Source organism: Myxocyprinus asiaticus, chromosome 30 (assembly GCF_019703515.2).
Source record: "Myxocyprinus asiaticus isolate MX2 ecotype Aquarium Trade chromosome 30, UBuf_Myxa_2, whole genome shotgun sequence".
Classification (NCBI taxonomy): domain Eukaryota; kingdom Metazoa; phylum Chordata; class Actinopteri; order Cypriniformes; family Catostomidae; genus Myxocyprinus; species Myxocyprinus asiaticus.
This window is the reverse complement of record NC_059373.1, coordinates 25,534,485-25,553,224: the sequence shown is the minus strand read 5'-3', so window position 1 is coordinate 25,553,224 and position 18,740 is coordinate 25,534,485. Positions and strand designations below refer to the sequence as shown.

Genomic DNA, 18,740 nt, shown 5'->3' with positions numbered 1-18,740 from the left:
ATTTATTTTGGAATGTTTTTAGTCACGACACAATTCCTATAGTTCCCTTTCTGTTCTTCCATAGTGACAAATAATAATTATAAAGAATGAGTAAGTGACCCTGAACTTTTGACCAGTAGTGTATATTAATATATAAAGACTGACCGGCCTAAGCCCGCAACACAGTGAACAGCGATGCAGCATCCTGGCTCCTCTCGGAACTTAGTTTTCAGTAAGTTGAACCAATCATCTACAATCTGGGTTGGGGGTGGAGCTCCATCATCAAAGGGCCAGTCCTGCAGACATGAAGAAACAAACACACACACACACAGCAATTTAGATTTTGTTGAAATGCTTTAATGTCTTGTGTACATTTCAAAGCAGTAGAGCCCAGTAGTGGGAATGTTTGGAGGTGAAACAGCAAAAGAACTTCTTTGAAAGTGAGACCTAAAATGAAACATCTCGCAGATCAGTCTGATGTTAGAGTAACAAACGAGCAAGTTTTGAGAAGCAATTTGTGGGAGAGCAGAAAGTTCTCATGAACTGTTTTTGGGCAGCAGGCCACAAAGATCTAGCCTCCTCCCAGCCAAACCACACAACAACTAGCGAGAGAGGACGGCCAGAAGATGGGCGATATGCTAAGACAAAGGAGGAGAGGACAGCCCTGGGAGATTAAGAAATAATGTGTGGCTGCAAAGAGGAGATCAATAAGAAGAGGCAGAAGAGAAGCAGAAGATAGAGAAGCGATAGTGAGGTATCGAGTTAACCAAAATGACGCACTAAGTCTAATGTCATCCTAAGGGAGTATGGAGGTTTTCCGGCAAATCCATTTGCATCACTATAAACGCAGTTTAGTGCAGAATTAATCATCAGCAGTTTTCTGTAGTTATCTAGGTCTGCTTTCCATTTCCTCTTTGAAAAGCCAAAGAGCTGAGAGTGTGAGAAGATTTGTGTAAGGGAATACTAAAGAGAAAGGGTGTGTGAGAAAGCCTGATAATGAAAACGGACTGGTTGGCAGCTCTGTCTGTGCAGCTGTCTAGGCTGCCGCACTCCTGCTGACCTGTAGACTGCTTCAGCTCACAGCCGGCTTGAACAGATTCTCTCTCTCGCTCTCTTTCTGTGCCTTTCACACATGCAGTCCCTCCTCATTCCTTGTTCTTTCTTCATTCTGGCTTTGCCTGTTTTAAGCAACCTCTTTCAATCCTACCTGTGCCACTTCAAAAGTAAAATTTTGATTGTTTTTGTCCTTTTTGAGGATGAGGAGCACTGCGCTGAACAGCAAGGATGTAAATCTTTGTTACCGTTACTGCTACAGTGATATAGATATCATCGGCCATATATCAAACATTGTATGTTGACTCTTACCACCCCGCTGGAACTGTAGAGTTTGAACTGCTCTATACTTTTTCTTTAAGGAAGGGATATTGTTCTCTCTTCTAACACCTTTCCTTCCCTTATAATTTCCAAAAAATCCTCTGAAGGTCATGGAAATTTTTTAAACGCAGTACATAAAGGTAACAAATTCAGGGAATTTCCTCTTCTACGCAAGAGAAAGAGTTGCTGTTTTAACTTAATCCCCAGACCTGTCATACATAAAAACAGTGCAGATGGAGTCAGATATTCTGGCTTTTACAACATTTGTAGCTGTCTAAATAATTTCTGTTTACCAACTCTGCACACTGAGTACAGCATACAAGTGGTCAGAGATGGTAAATAAATGGTGAGGACTTTCTAGGCTTTTCCAGCATGGTCTGGACTAGATAATATCAAGTATAAATAAAGACTCTACACACCGAGTAAGACTTTTTTTTAAAGGCAAATGTTATGTTTGTGACATGCATCTATCAACGTATGTTATTATATTACATTTAAAAACATTTTAAGTGTACCATTATTGTAGAGACTTTTTTTTAATGCACCAAAGCATTAAATTCTGGTGACTTTGAGAGAAGCACTTTTTTTTATTAATATTATTTTCTTAAGTATGTATAGCATTAATGTAACTATTGGCTAAAGCATTTCTAAAAGAAGCTATTTAGACTAGTGTCAGAAATTAACTATTCTATTAACACCTTGTCATAACCAGACACAATAAGATTCCATCAACATTCAGGGCGTACTCATACTAGGCCCGGTTGCCTTGTACCGTGCCCAAGCACGATTGTCCCCCTCCCCACTCCCCTGCTGGCCTGTACTCACATTGCACTTAACATTCCGGGCCTGAGCACGCTTAAGTCATTACGATGTGACTTTTTGTTTTGAAGAAAACAAGAAGAAAAGTGCTCTCGCAGAGCACAGTGGAGTCCATCATTGTAACGTCACTTTGTGGCTTATTTTGAGTCGTTTGGGGTGTGGTGACACATAGCTCTCTCACATGCCTAATTGTCGACAGCATCATACCACTGGAATTTATCCTTTTGTCCGACGAGCTGCCAGATTTACAGAGTGCATTCTGTACCTTCAGATACTGAACCCACAGTTTTTTCAGCTTGTCACGTCATTGCTCAATGGTTCTTTGATATCCACAAGCATGAAGATAGTCGCAAATTTGACCAAATACCTCGTAGTTCTTGTGTGTTGTATCCAGTTGTTCCTGTATACTCTCGTCTGCCCAAATTTCTAGTAAACACTGCACCTATGCCATAGACCAAAGTGATCCCTTTGCCCAGTCGCATCACTGACGTCATGTTTCCAGTTCCGTGCTCGGTCACGGTTAGCGATCACACTAGATGCGTACCGTGCCTGAGCCAAATGAACCGTGCCCGAGCCCACCTCTTCAAGTGGGCCAAGGCATGATTCAGCGTACCGTGCCCGGGCAAGGTACAGAGCGATCACACTAGTCAAACGAAATGGACTTTAGGGCGTCAAACTTGCTCGGGCACGGTACAGATTGCCTAGTGTGAGTACACCCTCAATCTGTCTGACCACACCAGCCGCAACACATAACAGCGATTAATACACTAAAATGATGATAACTGACTATAAAATGTAGAAAACAGAGCAATTTCAGACAAAACAGTCTGTTTATTGAATGCAACTCATTTGGTCACAGAAGCTCCGTATGGGAATTCGCTTTCTACGGCAGACACCAAGAAGATAAATACACAATCACACACATGCACAGGGCAAAGTTACGTTATGAATCGCATCTTTATTAAGTCTGTTACGATTGTTTATGTTTACGTGGTACTCTTGTTGTTATTTCGCCGATCTCAACGTGACAGGGAAGCAGAGAGAAAATCAGAATGAGCCGGTACGTCTTCCCTCTGCCATTCTGAACAGGTATGTGTGTGAGTGTGTGTCTGACAGAGCTCTGGCTGAAAAGAGCAAGACCTCAAGCACAACAATCGGTAGGTATGCGACACCCCCGGCCAAAAGCAAGTTGTTGCGAACATGCTAGTGACATGCCGACTTTAATATACTGCAATAAGAATAATTTTAGATCCATTTGTTGACTGTGCTGCCTGGTGCGACATCGCAGGAATAGAAACCATTTCAAAAACAGAAAGCCCTGTCGCGCGTCGCGGCTGGTTTGGACACGGTGTAAGGGGCAAAATTTGCCCCTGGAGTTGTTTTTAGTAGCATTTATTTTACCATTATGAGGGAATTATTAGGACATATTTTTTTCTACCCATACAAAATATGACAATATGACACCATTGTGTTACATCAAATACTGCAAATTAATAAATTCCTATTACCTATAAATAGCAGTATATAATACAGCAGTTACCCATCAAGATAAATGAACATCAAATACATTTCATGTGATACATATATACTAGGTCTAGACTAGAAAAATAAATATCCGATGTTACAAATAAGAAACAGAAAACATAAGTGGCAATTTTTCCCCCCACATTTTGAATTTCGGGGTCATTTTTGTCACCTTCAGTGGCATTTTTGCTCTGAGCCCTTGTTCATTTCTGACCCTGGTTCAGACCAAACATGTTCTTGCACTAAAAAAAGAAATCAAGATGCAGCACAATGAATAAGGCAGAACACAGGTGCTCAAGACGTGTTTTTAACAGTTGAAGTTCTTTTACGGCGTCTAAAACACAGAAAAACATGGCACAAAGACATTCAACTAGTGCATGATTATATGAAAAACAACTGAAACGATGACAGAGGAAGCTTTGAGGAGGCTTGAGCTTGGATGCACAGGTAGATTAATGTGGAAATCTTTTGGGTTTAAGCACCTCATGCACGCATAATCTCCTCCCCCTTCACATCTGACACAATAGTTTTAATACATGTTTCACTGCTGTTTAAACTACATGTAACTGTCACATACTTCGACACTGCATCTTGATTTATTACGATTTATTCTTAATATATCAATTACATTTGAACAACATATCGGCAAGCGCTCCTAGATAATGCAGCTGCACAAAGGTGACGTTTTCACTTGGATTCCCGCTTTGTCGTTGCCCTTCCTTTCATCTTTTCCTCATATCCTAAGAGGGAGCTGACAGGACGTGAAGGAAAGGGACAGTTTTAAAAATGAGAAGCCATATACGAGAGAGCCACTGCACTGTTTCTGTGCTAAAAGTGAGTAATATGAATGCGTCTTTCTTTGTTTTTGATCAACAACTGACAAAAAAGGACATAAGAGATATTCAATTAAACATCATAAAGCAAGTTTGTGTTACTAATAGCCAAACATTGTAGCCATTTTACAACATATTTAACAAAGGTATTAAATTCTGTGGAGTATATAAAGTAATAAATACAGTGAGAAAATCAGTTCTGTACCAACACCATACACTGCAACAGTTAGGATACTTTACCCCTGGTTTGGAAGCGCGATTAGAGCTTGCTGCCTGTTGCCCTTCAGAGAACCGCGTCTGTCAAACACAGAGGCGGTCCATCTTGTGCTGCTCTTATCATGGATGCAATCGGCCGAACAAAATGTTTTTTCACCTAACACTTAAGTTTACCAAACTTCATGGATGTATATAAAATAAAAATACATAGATGTATAGGCTACTTCACCCCTTGGTATTATTTATTTTTTAAAAGAATGGAACCTGTTCTGAACAAGAACTGGTTCTCGGTACCCAACCCTAGTTCCACATTCCTCTATTTTTTGCTTAGTCATTTTGCATTTCTTGGATATGGCAGTTCATCAGTATATTTCCGGTTGCCGTAGAAATCCTGTCCGCAGTTACTACTTTAAGTCCCTAATATACCAGTTCTTTTAGCCACAGAGTAAGCTGTGAGAACAGGTCTCAGAGTACAAGAGCACTCACCAGGACCTGAATGCCCTCCTTCTCCACTGGCGCCTTGTCATAGGTGGCTTCACATACTCTAACCAGTGTGTTCACCTCAAACTTCTTTAGCTCCTAAGGAGGAAAAGAGAGTCAAATGTGTAAGAGATATTTGGATGTCCCCTTTCCGGACAAGCTCATTCACAAAGGAGGATGTTAATGGCTTTCTTACCTCAGTGAATTTGTTGAGAGTGGAGTTGGTGGGGTTGTGTGTGATGAGGAATTTCATGCAGTCATAGGAAATCTCAACAGCGGCAGGGCGGTTCATGTTGGCAAGACGTCTTTAAAACAATTACAATGAAGTACTTATAATTCCTGTTCTTTTTTTTTCTTGGTTAAAAAAATTCTTTGGCTCAGAAGTCAGCAGTATAAAAAATAAATAGAGACCAAAAAAAAAAAAAAAAAAAATGGTGCAATGGTGGGTGTCCACTAGACTACTAAAAGTGCTAACAAAAGCCAAAAGGAAGGTGATCTAGTCCACGATGTTCAGGGGATGTATATAAAAAAAATAAGTATGATTAAACTTGAAAGGAAAACTAAAGTAAAAAGAGAGACTATCCTTCAGTCATCCAATTGAGACAATTGAGATTACCCCATTCAGGAGAAGAGTTTCTTATTGGCTACAGGGAGAAAAAAAAGCTGTAGGGAGGAAATGAGGCGGGTGTGCTTGAATATGCTAGACTGCACGTGGTCCCACGAGGGTATAAGAGAAACAGACTGGACCCAGCGTGGTGGCTCTCACGGAGGCTTCTGAGTAGCGTAGTCCCGCAGGTGGCAAAAAATTCACTTGTCCACAAAGGTGAGGTGCTGAGCCTGGCAGAACTCTCCACAGACAGTTGCAAACGCCATATATGTGCGATCCGAATCAGCACAGAAACACTGTAGAGAAAAAAAGAGATACAGTGAGAGCAGAACATGTTTTCAATTGAACAATTAAAATCAGGGTCTCTGAATCCCTATGGATATCACATTCCAAATACTACTTCTCAGCTCTGACTGATGATTCATCCAGACTGCTGTGACGTGTCCTATTGAGACAGGCAATTTGAAACAGACAGGTGATTACAGCTAGTCTAGGACATCAAGACACCTAAGCCCTGATGTGGCACAAAGCACATGTCCTGTGTCATGCAAATGTCTGGTTTGCCTCTTAAATGCAGTCTTTCTCTATCAAGAGTAGTGCACAACGGAGACAGACAGAAGGGGAAAGAAAAAAGGAACAAAAGGACAATACAGGGAGGTCTTGTTCCCTGAGTTTCTGAAAGGCAGTCACAAGGATTAGAGTCAGGCAAAGATTCAAACTGCCTTAACTGTTTCACAGTCCCACGCTTCTCAACACCACCATTCCCCATGCAAAGATTACTAAAAGGACACCCAAAGTAACCAAGTCATCTTGGATTGCTGCTCTATAATCACATTAAGAAAAAAACAAAAAAAAAAACAGGACACACAATGCAAGTCTTCATGATGCAATACTTGGATATGTTTAAACAGACAGGGTTTAAAAAAAAGAAAAGAAACATCAGAAGACTTGGACTGTCAACAAGTTGCAATTCTCCAAAGGAAAGAGGCAGTCTCGAACACTAGATCCAGCAGATGGAGTTGAAAAGTTGGCAACATAAAGGAAAGAAAGTGGCCTCTTCAAAAGAGAAAAAGCAACAAGACTAGGAATGTGATTATCTTATCAAAAGAGGGCCAGAGCTAAAAGCTTTCTAAGGACTAGAACAACACAAGTAGATTTGTTTTTTTTTTTTTTTAACTTTCTCCAGGGACCAGGTGGAAAAATGACGCTGCACAAGTAAGCACAAACAAACGAAGACATGGGATGAGTGGAGAGAGACAGTAATTGTGATGCTGAGGAGCTGCACTGCCTTGTAACAAAAAGGACAGTGGCCCCGTTTACACCGGGTATTAAGATCCATCTTTGGTGATCCGATCATAAACGAGCAACAGAGGTAGACCGATATATCTGTTTTAACGATTAATTGTGTCGATAGTTGCTTTTCGGAACTATCGTTATCAGCAAAAATCTATGGCGATAGTTGCCAATAGTTTTTTCAGAATTTCGTCGTGTTTTGGGCTTGTTTAGATTAAAAATCCCGTGTTATGCACCAAATAAATATTTTTCTGGTTATTTTGGGGAATTTGGTTGAACACTAAACTACATCTAGGATTTCACTCATTTAGGACTCTTTGTCTGTGCCCGTCATAGTAAAAAAAATAAATAAAAAAAATTCAAAGATCAATTTGAAAAACAAACCTCGACAGCTGTTTATACCTTGTTTAAACACGTGTCTGCTGTGACCACTTCTGATTGTATTTCTGATTTTGTGATTACGTCAGTACGTTTACATGTACTTTAGAAGTTTGATATCAGTTGGACTAAAACAATAATTCATATTTTAAAAATGTCATGTAAATGCATTAGTCCGACTGAAATCGTACCAGTCCCAGATATTTGTGAAGTCAGACTAACAGTCCAAAAAAAAAAAAAAAAAGACTGTAGCTCAGTTTTTTCCAGCATGAACACCTGTTAATCAGACCACAATCTATCTTTTTAACATTTCTGCATTTTGGAATATGAAAGGAACCTCTATAGCGGTGAATGGGTGACCACGGCAAATATTATTTTTGCTTACCCATTTGCTCTAACAGCAAAATAATAATAATAAAAAAAAATGCACTATTACGTTTCCAAGACTTTCCATAAAAAATAAGAGTTGTGGACTACCACAGTCATAAGAGAGAAGATACCAAATTTACTGTCACTCCCTCAGCAGCTGTATTAGTAACCCCATCAAAGCTGTGGTAACAATTTTTTAAACTAGCCTAATTACAGGGTAATATGACAAAGCATAACATTATAAATTTACACTAAATAAAAAAAAAAAAAGAGCTAAAAAAGGTAAAAAAAAAAACAAAAACAAAAACAAACAAACAAAGGTTTACTGCTACATAAGCCAGAAATAGCCTCATCAGAGTCTGTGAAAAAGGTCTACTGGCCTTGGATTTGCGTGCATGCATGCTCCGAAAGACAAAGGTGACCCACATGTATTTAACACAGATGAAGACTGTGGCTTGACTACGCAAAAACTTGCTGTAGCTTGATTATAACTGTGCATGTAACACAAGAGTGTTTCCGACAACCCCTGCAGAGTTAAGCACCAATGTGTCGGCCGCTGATATTTATCGGCCAATTACTGACCAAGTTAAACCATCGGCATCGGAAAACGCTGATATGAAAAAAAGGTTTATTTATAATTATCTTTCTTAAAGAGTGTTAAAACTATGTGAATTTAAATGCACAATCCAGAAATAATGATAGCCAAAAAATTTAAATAGGGTTGGCACTCCTGAGATGTAATCTTTAATTTTTATTCTTTGTTCTTACATTAAAGGGTTAGTTCACCCAAAAATGAAAATTCTCTCATAATTTACTCACACTCATGACATCCCAGGTGTGTATGTCTTTCTTTCTTAAGCACAACACATTTGAAGAAAAATTAAAACATATCTAATCTCAGTAGGACCTTAAAATGCAAGTTGATCAGACTTTTGAAGCTCCAAATAGAACAGACAGTCAGCATAAACATCATCCATACAACTCCAGTGGTTAAATGAATGTAATGTTCGAAGAAATGCCATTGCAATAAATGTTCTTTATTCCTGTGTCCCGAACACACACACAACAAACTAACAGTTTACCGAATGTTCAAAACGGCAATCCAACAGCATTATCCATTACACCACAATAGGATTTTTCCTTTGGTTATAATTTTTATTTTTCCATTATGTGGTTACATTTGCATGGAATTGGCTAACATATGCATAATATGAATTTGCAATGTTCTATCATGTACAGTACATACATGTAAAATGTGTGTTCTGTTGTTTTGAAGTGCAAAAATGTTTTAGAAGAATAAAATACCCTTTTTCCACATCAACCACATGCTATGATATTGATTTATTGTTTAGTATATTTATCTTCTATTTTGGCTGGCTCTCTTTAGAATTTTGGCCAGTCATATGTTCAACAAATCCAATCTATGTTCAATGAGAATTATTTATTGTTAGAACAATAAAAAGCTTTTGTACCTCTTTGTACATTTTAAAAGCATAATTCCTGAGCAAAACAGTGATCTGATAGCAAAATATGGTAAGGGGCAAAATATCGGTATATCGGTTTTTGTTAAAATCGGTATCGCCCAAAAAAAAAAAAAAAAAAAAAAAAATCGGTGCATCCCCAATCCATTTAAAGCTGAAGTAATGTAACTTTTTCAATGTTGAAATACTTTCTCCTATCCTGGCTTATTTGGTAGAGATAACTAGGCTATAAGTAAGCCATTCATTGGTCGAATTCCTCAAAATGCAAACACTATCTCTTTGGCGCTATAAAAATTGCTGTTTGTTTTGAGAGGCCAGTCCAGGCCGACACAGCAACAATGGCTCGGCCAGTAGCATGAGTTTGGGACAGGACTATCTGTTTGTTTGATCACTGTCAGATGGGAGAGTGTTAGAAAAAGCTGTTTGAAAACAATGTTTATATTTGCAATTCTGTTTGGTGACACTAGTAGCACAAAATTTCACATCTCAGCTTTTAAGAAACAGTTCGGAAGCGGAGTACCAGTGAACTAGACAGTGAATTGTTCAGCTGTATGTTCATTTTTGCGTGCACCCAGAGAAGACAACACAATATAAAAATGTGCCATCTATGCATTTTATTTGTATTATTTCAATGTAGCCAGTATCTCATCACAATTAATTTGGACTGTAAGCTTAAAACTTGGATCAAATATTATTTATTTTGCAGTGATGCTGCAGATTCAGCAGCTGCTATATAGTGGTGCGAGAAACACTTTACTACATGCATCACTTACTACGTCAGCGAGTTACTGCATGTTAATAATAGCACACAAATCATGGTAACGCTTTATTTTAATGCATCCTTGTTACACATATTACATGTACTTACTATAGTAATAACAGTCAATTATGTGCAATTACAAGCAACTAACCCCAAACCCTTACCCTAAACCTACAGTAAGTACATGTTGTTAATTAGTAATTGTTTATTTACACTGTAACAAGTCACATTAAAATAAAGTAACCCAAATCATACAAAGTCTGCGCACATAAGCTCAAAAATATACTTGAATTTTAATCTCACCATAAACGTGAAGTTTCGTTCAGAAAGCTCATTCTTATTTTAGTTGAGTAGCTTTATTAACTCAACTTTGGATAAGCATGGCTTCAGCGACAAGATCACATAAGAAAAGTTTGGGACTAGGTTTACACCTGTATCTAACACTATCTATACTGTACACTTCTGATCGGATAACCCAAGACAAATGTAAATACCAGGTGTAAACAGGGCCAAAGAGAAACTCCTTTAAGGTGCATTCGCTTAGATTTTCATCCAGTCAGCAGTCACGGAAGCAGCTGTTTGAAATGTAGCTCGTCTGCCGGCCCCATTTTTATTCCTGTTGCTCTACTTTTACCAGGAACTCATGCAAATCATAGAACCACATTTGCAAGCCACTCCTGTAATTGCTCCTACCAGAACAGATGAGGAAGAATTGTGTGGCAAGTAACAAAGTGAAAAAGGAAGAGATTGATAAAAAGGTAACTTCTGGTAACCAAAAAACTTTGTCTTTATGGGAAGACTCCAAAGAATCAATGCTAAGCCCTTCTCATTTAAAGCCGCTGGGTAATAATCACACAGTGGACAATAGCACAGTCTTTATAGTTTAGAGGTCACATGGCAAGCTTTGAACTAGGCAGAGCTGAAACTGTCCGGTAAGAAATTCAGTTTCTCTTTAATACCGGAGGCGAGCCAGTGTAAAGCCTCCGCTGTGTCACACATACACCCTGCTCAGTTCCCCTGCTGGTTATACAAACACACACACATCAGTTGTCCTGTGCATGAGTGAACAGACAACAAAAAGAGGGCTGGAAAAAAGAAGACTTCTTAGAACTGACAGTTTCATGTTGCCATCACTGTTTTGTGAAATACTGGTCCTTCTTATCTAGAGGAGAGGTCACTGGGTACAGAGCTCTTTCTATCTCTCCACTTGCTCTCTTCCATGCCTTCAACAGCTTCCTCTATCTGAAACACTTCTGCCTTAGCTCCTATGCAGCTGGGAAAGTTTTAAAGGCCACAGGGCTGCTCTCCTCATAATCTATGAAAGCAGCGTACATAGTGATAGTAAGCATCGTATCTGAGAACACAGCAGCCCAAACAGGTGATAGAGCCGGTACGGACTCATGGCTTTTACATAGCATGACTGAGTAAATCCCACACTGTATGAGCAGAGCCATGAATCTTGACATTTATCTGAATCCATTGTTGAATAAATTCTAGGGCTTTTTAACACCCAGGATGGGAACTGAAAACTGAATCAGCAGTGCGAACATACAGTGCGACCAGTGTAGCCTGATTTCTGAACAAATGTCACGTTTGAGCGGTTCTTTAGAAATCTACAGCGCAAAACATACAGTGCGACCAATGCAGCTTGATTACCGAACAAATGATTCTTGAGTTGGTTCTTTTGAATCTACACTGCAAAACATACAGAGATTTTTAGACTGTAGCTCAGTTAAACAAAACCTGCAGTAGCTCTAATTTATAACTTCCCATGTAAGCGTACTCGATGTGTATTTAGTTACTAAATGATTTAGCCTAGTCATTTAGTTGGAGCTTTGTGGTATTTAAAAAAAAAAAAAAAGAATGAATGAAAAAATATCTTAAAATGTCTTTATAAACACACATTTGAAAGCATCTGTTCTGTGAAAATCTGACATGATCTCCTCATTTGATAACAGACTACTGAGGGTAGTAAACTCCAATAAGAATTGTATTTCTAATTTCCATATATTTTCTCCCCTAAAGTACTAAAATAATCGTTAATGGAACCGGAATCATTAAATTCCTTTTTATGTTTATGTTTTAAATTTCCTATTACACATGCATTTTCCAGTTACAGGAAAAGTGTGACTAATGCTGTGATGTAAACAATAGAGTTATAGGGTAAAAGTTTAAGGAGTGTATGTGTGTAAATACAGGCTATACCCAATAATTTGTGGCTTTTGAAAAAAAGGGTGTTAGAGACAGATCACAAAGCCTCTAAGAGCAGCTGCTAGCATCTGAGAACATACTGACCCAGCCAAGATCTTCTGAATGCTCCTCAGCTAGTGAAACAGATTACAGGGCTTTTGAATGGCTAATATGCCAACAGCAAAGCACTGATCCCTCTCTGATCTCTCCAATTTGAGGAACAAATCCTGTTGAGACACTGGGGCTGTGTCTTTATGCACCAGGATAAATCCAGTCAGAATCCTGCAGTAGATATGGGCCAAAGGGTCTGAGTATGGATTCACACTGCATAGCATGCAAGAACACAGAGAACTAGGTCAACATTAAAGCATCACACTGACTGGGAAATGAATGCTTTTTGACAGAAAAAAATGTTTACAATATAGTCACACAGGGCTGGGCATTTTTCCCGATTAATTCGAATTTGCGTTTTTTGAGATTTTGCAAAAAATATTGCAAATGTTATAGTTAGATCCGTTGTAAATCAAAATCCATAAGTTTGATAAAAATTCCAAAGTTTGGAATGACTCTCTGAGATCACAGGCCTTGGACTGAGGGACGGAGAGTGATGCAGAGAGAACGAGAGATAAGAGCTCTGCCAGCTTATGCTTTGCTCCGATCTGAAGCCTTACTACATACACCCAATTTTACAATCTGGTCTGATAGTCACATTACTATAACCGCATTTTTGCTAAATTCTTTTTATGTGGCTTGTACAAATCACGGCAGTTTCCTGGTGAAATAAATACTAAAGGTGCTTCAACAACAATAACTTATTCACTTTCACTCATATCAAAAAACAAAATGGTAGATTATCAGTTCAGAAACACTTTTAACTCTGTTCCTTACACAGTGCTATCTTATGACATTGAAACACTTTAACTATAGTATATAAACTGTAAGGCAATACATTTTAATGTTTGCATTACATAACCAACTTAATTTACAGCTTGTCTGACAACTTGAAGGACTAGGGTACAAGTCCTGCAGAGCACGCGAGTCGACACGTTAGCCGAAATTGTCATAAGCGCCACAAAATGATGTGGTTGCTTCAGCAATTGTTTTTTTTTATATTATTTTTTACCTCATAATTGCTTTTTATGGCACTACTGGTTAAGTTAGTTTCAGATTTAGGGTAGAGAGGACAGTTTTGTTGATTTAAAACTTAAGAGAATTAACCTTAAAAACTTCATCTGTTTGGGAGAACATCTAACTCTCTTTTAGTACCACACAGTGGACATATAACATTGAAACAGTCATGTAAATTTGAGCAGGCTGCAGTTTTAAAGGTAAAGACATTATAGAATGATTTACTGTAAAGCTGCTTTAAAATTTTGTGTATTGTAAAAAGGACCATACAAATCAAAATGACTTGAAAGACATCTTCACGTTTCCTTCTCTAACACAATATCATTTTCAACTGTAAGCATCCCAACACAACATGGTGTTAAAAGGGTAGTTCACCTAAAAATTTAAAATCTGTCATGATTTACTCACCCTCATGTTGTTCCAAACCCGTATGACTTACTTAGGGCCCTAGATTTCCATGATGTGGACAACATGGACAGAATCACAGAATCCAGTCATAAAAACTGAATAAACTATAAAATGCGGAACGTCATGGAATTTCACATATTTGGATAAAATTAATGTGTGAATGCACAATTAATCAAAGTAAAACTGTAATATGCTCAAGTATTATGATTAAACCACAAAAGGCTGAGATGTAAATAAGTAAATAAAAACGCAGTCTTCATGTGATGCGTGCTGCAAGATGAATGTGTGAAGCCGGCTGTTCATTTACATACCTCATCATAATCATCAAGCGCAGTAGATGGCAAAAGATGTAATACATGACAAACAACAAAGCACTCATTTACTGTACAGCGCTCAGCAGATGCAGACTTTATATTTACATTACGTCAAATGCTTAAGTACATAGTAGTTAAAGACATCTAATATACAGTGGGACCGTATTAGTAATAATAATCGTAATAATATATAGTAATTACATTATATATAAGCAATATCCCACAAGCAAGTGTGCTGTTGTACTGAATAAACATGTTCATCAGGGGCCTGGGTAGCTCAGTGGTAAAATACACTGGCTACCACCCCTGGAGTTCGCTAGTTCGATAGTTCGAATCCCAGGGCGTGCTGAGTGACTCCAGCCAGGTCTCGTAAGCAACCAAACTGGCCCGGTTGCTAGGGAGGGTAGATTCACATGGGGTAACCTCCTCGTGGTCGCTATAATGTGGTTTGTTCTCGGTGGGGCGCATGGTGAATTGAGCGTGGTTGCCGCGGTGGATGGCGTGAAGCCTCCACACGCGCTATGTCTCTGTGGCAACGCGCTCAACAAGCCACGTGATAAGATGCGCGGGTTGACTGTCTCAGACGCGGAGGCAACTGGGATTCGTCCTCCGCCACCCGGACTGAGGCGAATCGCTATGCGACCACGAGGACTTAGAGCGCATTGGGAATTGGGCATTCCAAATTGGGAGAAAAAGGGGAAATAAATAATAATAATAAAATAAAAATAAAAAATAAATAAATATGTTCATCAATGCTTTTATTAATACTGTGATTTCATCGTTCAGCACTGTATTTGACCAAAAAAAAACAAACTCCAATGTTGTGTTTTGGAATGTGCTGTAAGCACCTGCAAGCACTTCATTTGATAAGGATTTAGGAAAAAATCAAACGGATTTCATAGGGCCCTACCGAATGTGAAGGACTGACAGCCTCAGTAACCATTCACATTCACAGAAAGGAAAAAAGATGCAATGAAAGTGAATGTTGACTTCCCTGGAAGAAAAAAAGTCATACAGGTTTTAAACAGCATGAGGTTGAGTAAATGAACACAATTTTCATTTTGTGGTGAACTCTCTCTTTACATAATTGGCACACGCTTATGTACTCCACCCTGCTGTGAGCAAACATCCACTCATGCATTGACAATTTACAGAAATACTCCCCTGACAGCTCTGACGCATACCGTTTCCAAAGTAGGTATGCGAGTAAAGGAAAGACATTCTTCAGGTCAAAGTGACAACGTTTTTCTGGAGATAGCTTTGCAATCAATTGCCTTGGCCAACTTACTACTGTGCATGCAGATCATCTGTAGCTGTATGTCTGAGAATGTGCATGTGCAAGTATTGCCACTCTTTACCACAAATGTGCATAGGCTTCAATTTCAGCTCACTCTCACTAGAACTTCCACATCCTCAAACATACACTGCTGTATGAAGATATGCAGAAGACACTTAGTGCACAAGGGAGCAAAATGTAGGAATACACCTGCTCAGGTCTGCCTGACCTGTTGCTATGACCATGTACAACAGCTGCAGGTTACATTGCACTGCCTTGGTTGAAGGCCATGTGGTAAGAAAGTACAGCAGCAAAAAGCAAATGCCAGGAATGGTGTATCCAGATAAGAGAGGGTATGTTCCAGAATGTAAAGTCCAGTTGATCAAAGCAGGATGAGAATGATCCGAGGCCATTAATTATCGTAATACTGCTTTTGTATTGAAAATGACAGAGCTTTGTTTACTGCATTGATCCAGTGCATTACAGATGAAAAAGTGGGTCTGCTGACACTCATGAGATCCGAGAAAGAAGTTTGGCTGCCCAGGTGTAGCTGTATCACATCCATTAAGTGGTAGGTCACAAGAGATGTATGTTTTACAGGCAGAAGCGGAAATGGCGTTCAGCTATGATGACATACAGCTGAAGAAATAGGTTGAAAGATTATTCTTTTTCTTTAAACAATAAACAGCTCCTCAGGTAAATTTCTAACTGAGCACTGACAAACTCGATTGATTTTACACCTAACATCACTAAAAAGTCATGTTGTACATGTCAACCAAAATTAACAGAGGAAAACTGGACACAGATGATGAACTTTGCTCCTTATGCATGCCAGAGCAGAGGCATCCAAGAGTATAATTCTGGGAAATATTAAACATTAAAGAGGCCACCGGTGCCATTCTTAGAAAGGCAGAGGAAATACAGTATGGGTACTGCTTTGAGACGGAATGACACAGTGAAAGAATGTACGCCCCACCTCACCAGTTGCTTCATTTGGCTGCTAGGAGGAAAAAGCATGCCAGCTCTTTATGCATAATTAACATGTCTGCACCACCAAGGCGAATGTAACAAAAGACAAAGAACATAAAATAATCAATGGACCAAAGGGTCTTCAAGTCTAAGCAGCTATTTAGCAGTTTTAATAGCACCACCAATTTAGTATGTGGCACACTTTATCTCATAAAGGCTAGAAATAAAAATCTCTCAGTGGCCTATAAATACACCTGAGGTATATGCTGAATGCCACACACATTCTTGAGGCCTGTCTGTCTGCATTCTTCAACAGTCTCTTAGCAGTGCACTGGGGAAGAGCTTGCTGCTTCATAGATTCATTCATTAATTTGCTACAGATGAAAGCTTTGTACTCGTGTTCCAAATGATAATGTGCCAGTGGTGATGTCCAGCCAGCTCACAGTTACAAAAAGGCACATCCTTTTACGTGAAAATGTCCTTTATCATAGGCTGAATTCTGATCAAAGCCTAATAAACCATGTTCAAAGGCTGTGGATAGCTGCTTTTACCAAAAACATGGTAAAGGTAGGGAAAGGGTTTAGTTCAAGAAGAATTCAAGATAGGTTAAGGGTCTATCAAAGTTCACCTGCATTTGCATATCTGCCAATTAGCCTACAGAGGGAACTATGAACTAGTGATATCCGGTACCGGTACTTTGGTACTGAGTCGGTACCTAAATAAAATAAGATGTCACAATGCCAGTGTTTCAACAGTACCAGTGGTACTGAGCACAGACTCAATTCGATACCTGCACGCTGTCTGACTAGCACACAACTGCTTCCAAATGTTCACACTAGGGCTGCATGATAATGGTGAAAATGATAATCATGATTATTTTTCTCAATTTTAATCACGATTATTCTGTCATTTGAAAACTGTTTTTTTATTACAGGGCTGCACAATTTGAACAAAACAATTACTGTTGTATATAATAATATAGAATAGCAATGTATTTCTGTAATAATTGAGTATGCAAATTGCTATACAGTCTCAAACCTTTATTTTGAAGGAAGACAGTGTGTTGTTTCTGTGCATTACCAGAAGAGGTGACAGGTCACAACAGCTTTGTGCTCTTCCATACAAGGAGAAATGCCCTTATCTCTTCCTCGCTCCACAAAATCCTGGTGCCATGGGGTTACTTTAGATTTGTTTAGACACTTGTAATGGCCAAACATATTTGGAATTATGCAAATGTGTATAATGTTTCCCACAGGATTTTGTGAGACTGTGGTGGGTGGACCTCGGACCCTCTGGGGGGGGGGGGGGGGGCGGGTCTGGGGGCATGCTCCCCCATAACAAAATTTAAGAGGCTAGATCTATGAAGAACTTTGTGCTCTTGTAAACAATTTTGTGCTCTAGTAGTAATTTAATCAAACACATTGGTTGTATAGATATGAACGGTGATGACACGGCACACAGAGACGGAGTTTAACGCAGTTCACAAATGGTCAAAACACAAAATCGACTAGAGCATACATTTGAGCCAGGGCTCGACATTAAGCATTGTCATGTGCTTTTCCTTCGGACAAGTACAAATTGGTCATTCACTTGTCCGAGTAACTGCACTGGGTAGGGGAGGAGGCTGTTGTCATATGGTAATTATTTTATGTTACGTATGGTAGTCAAATAAAGAAAAGCCTCCATCACCATCATTTACAGCTTCATCATTTCATGCTCACACTTCTATGGAATGAGATCTATTGTTTCATCATGTTATTGCGGCAAGATATACAATGTACAATAAAGGCTATACATTATCACAATACCAAAATGTCAGTAGTCGGTAGTGAAATTTGACTATTCTCAATACCAGCTTCAAACCCACAATGAATAATAACACTAACTAATATGTTAAATATGGAAGAATGGTTTCAAGTTCTTAAGTAATTATTCAACACTAGTAATCAGTCAGTAATAAAATAACAATAAAAAACAGCAATGAACAGAAATAGATTAAAAATAATAGAACAAAAATACAAATTAAGAACATTCAGTGCTTTTAACAGCTTTAAGAAGTTTTTAACAGCAGTATGCTATCAAGTATTCAAGGAAACATTCAGAATGAAATGCAACATAAAACTGCTACTGTCTTCACTGTTTGAATGTAATACATTTATACTTATTAAAGCTACTAAAGTTATTCAGTCAAGATCAGTGAGTGTTTTCTCATTTTCTTATGGTTGATTGATTATTATAATGACACTCTAGACAGCAGCAGTTCTATTAGCTTACATTTATACTTACAAGCCCGACATTTTAATACAAATCTGCTTTTTTCTCCACTGTTTACATTCACTTTA

At 38.7% G+C, this 18,740-nt stretch overlaps 1 protein-coding gene across 3 annotated transcripts in view; it reads right to left on the bottom strand.

Moving 5' to 3' along the window:
* The window catches only part of LOC127420827 (protein tyrosine phosphatase type IVA 2), a 34,892-nt gene that overhangs the window by 5,132 nt on the left and 11,020 nt on the right, over positions 1 to 18,740 (bottom strand). For all 3 annotated transcript variants that reach the window (XM_051663386.1, XM_051663385.1, XM_051663387.1), the window contains 3 exons: positions 5,422 to 6,128; positions 5,232 to 5,324; positions 145 to 275 (listed from right to left, as the gene is read on the bottom strand). In XM_051663386.1, coding sequence (XP_051519346.1) covers positions 145 to 275; positions 5,232 to 5,324; positions 5,422 to 5,517 — 320 coding nt within the window. In that variant the 5' untranslated portion in view covers positions 5,518 to 6,128. The remainder of the gene's footprint in view (positions 1 to 144; positions 276 to 5,231; positions 5,325 to 5,421; positions 6,129 to 18,740) is intronic.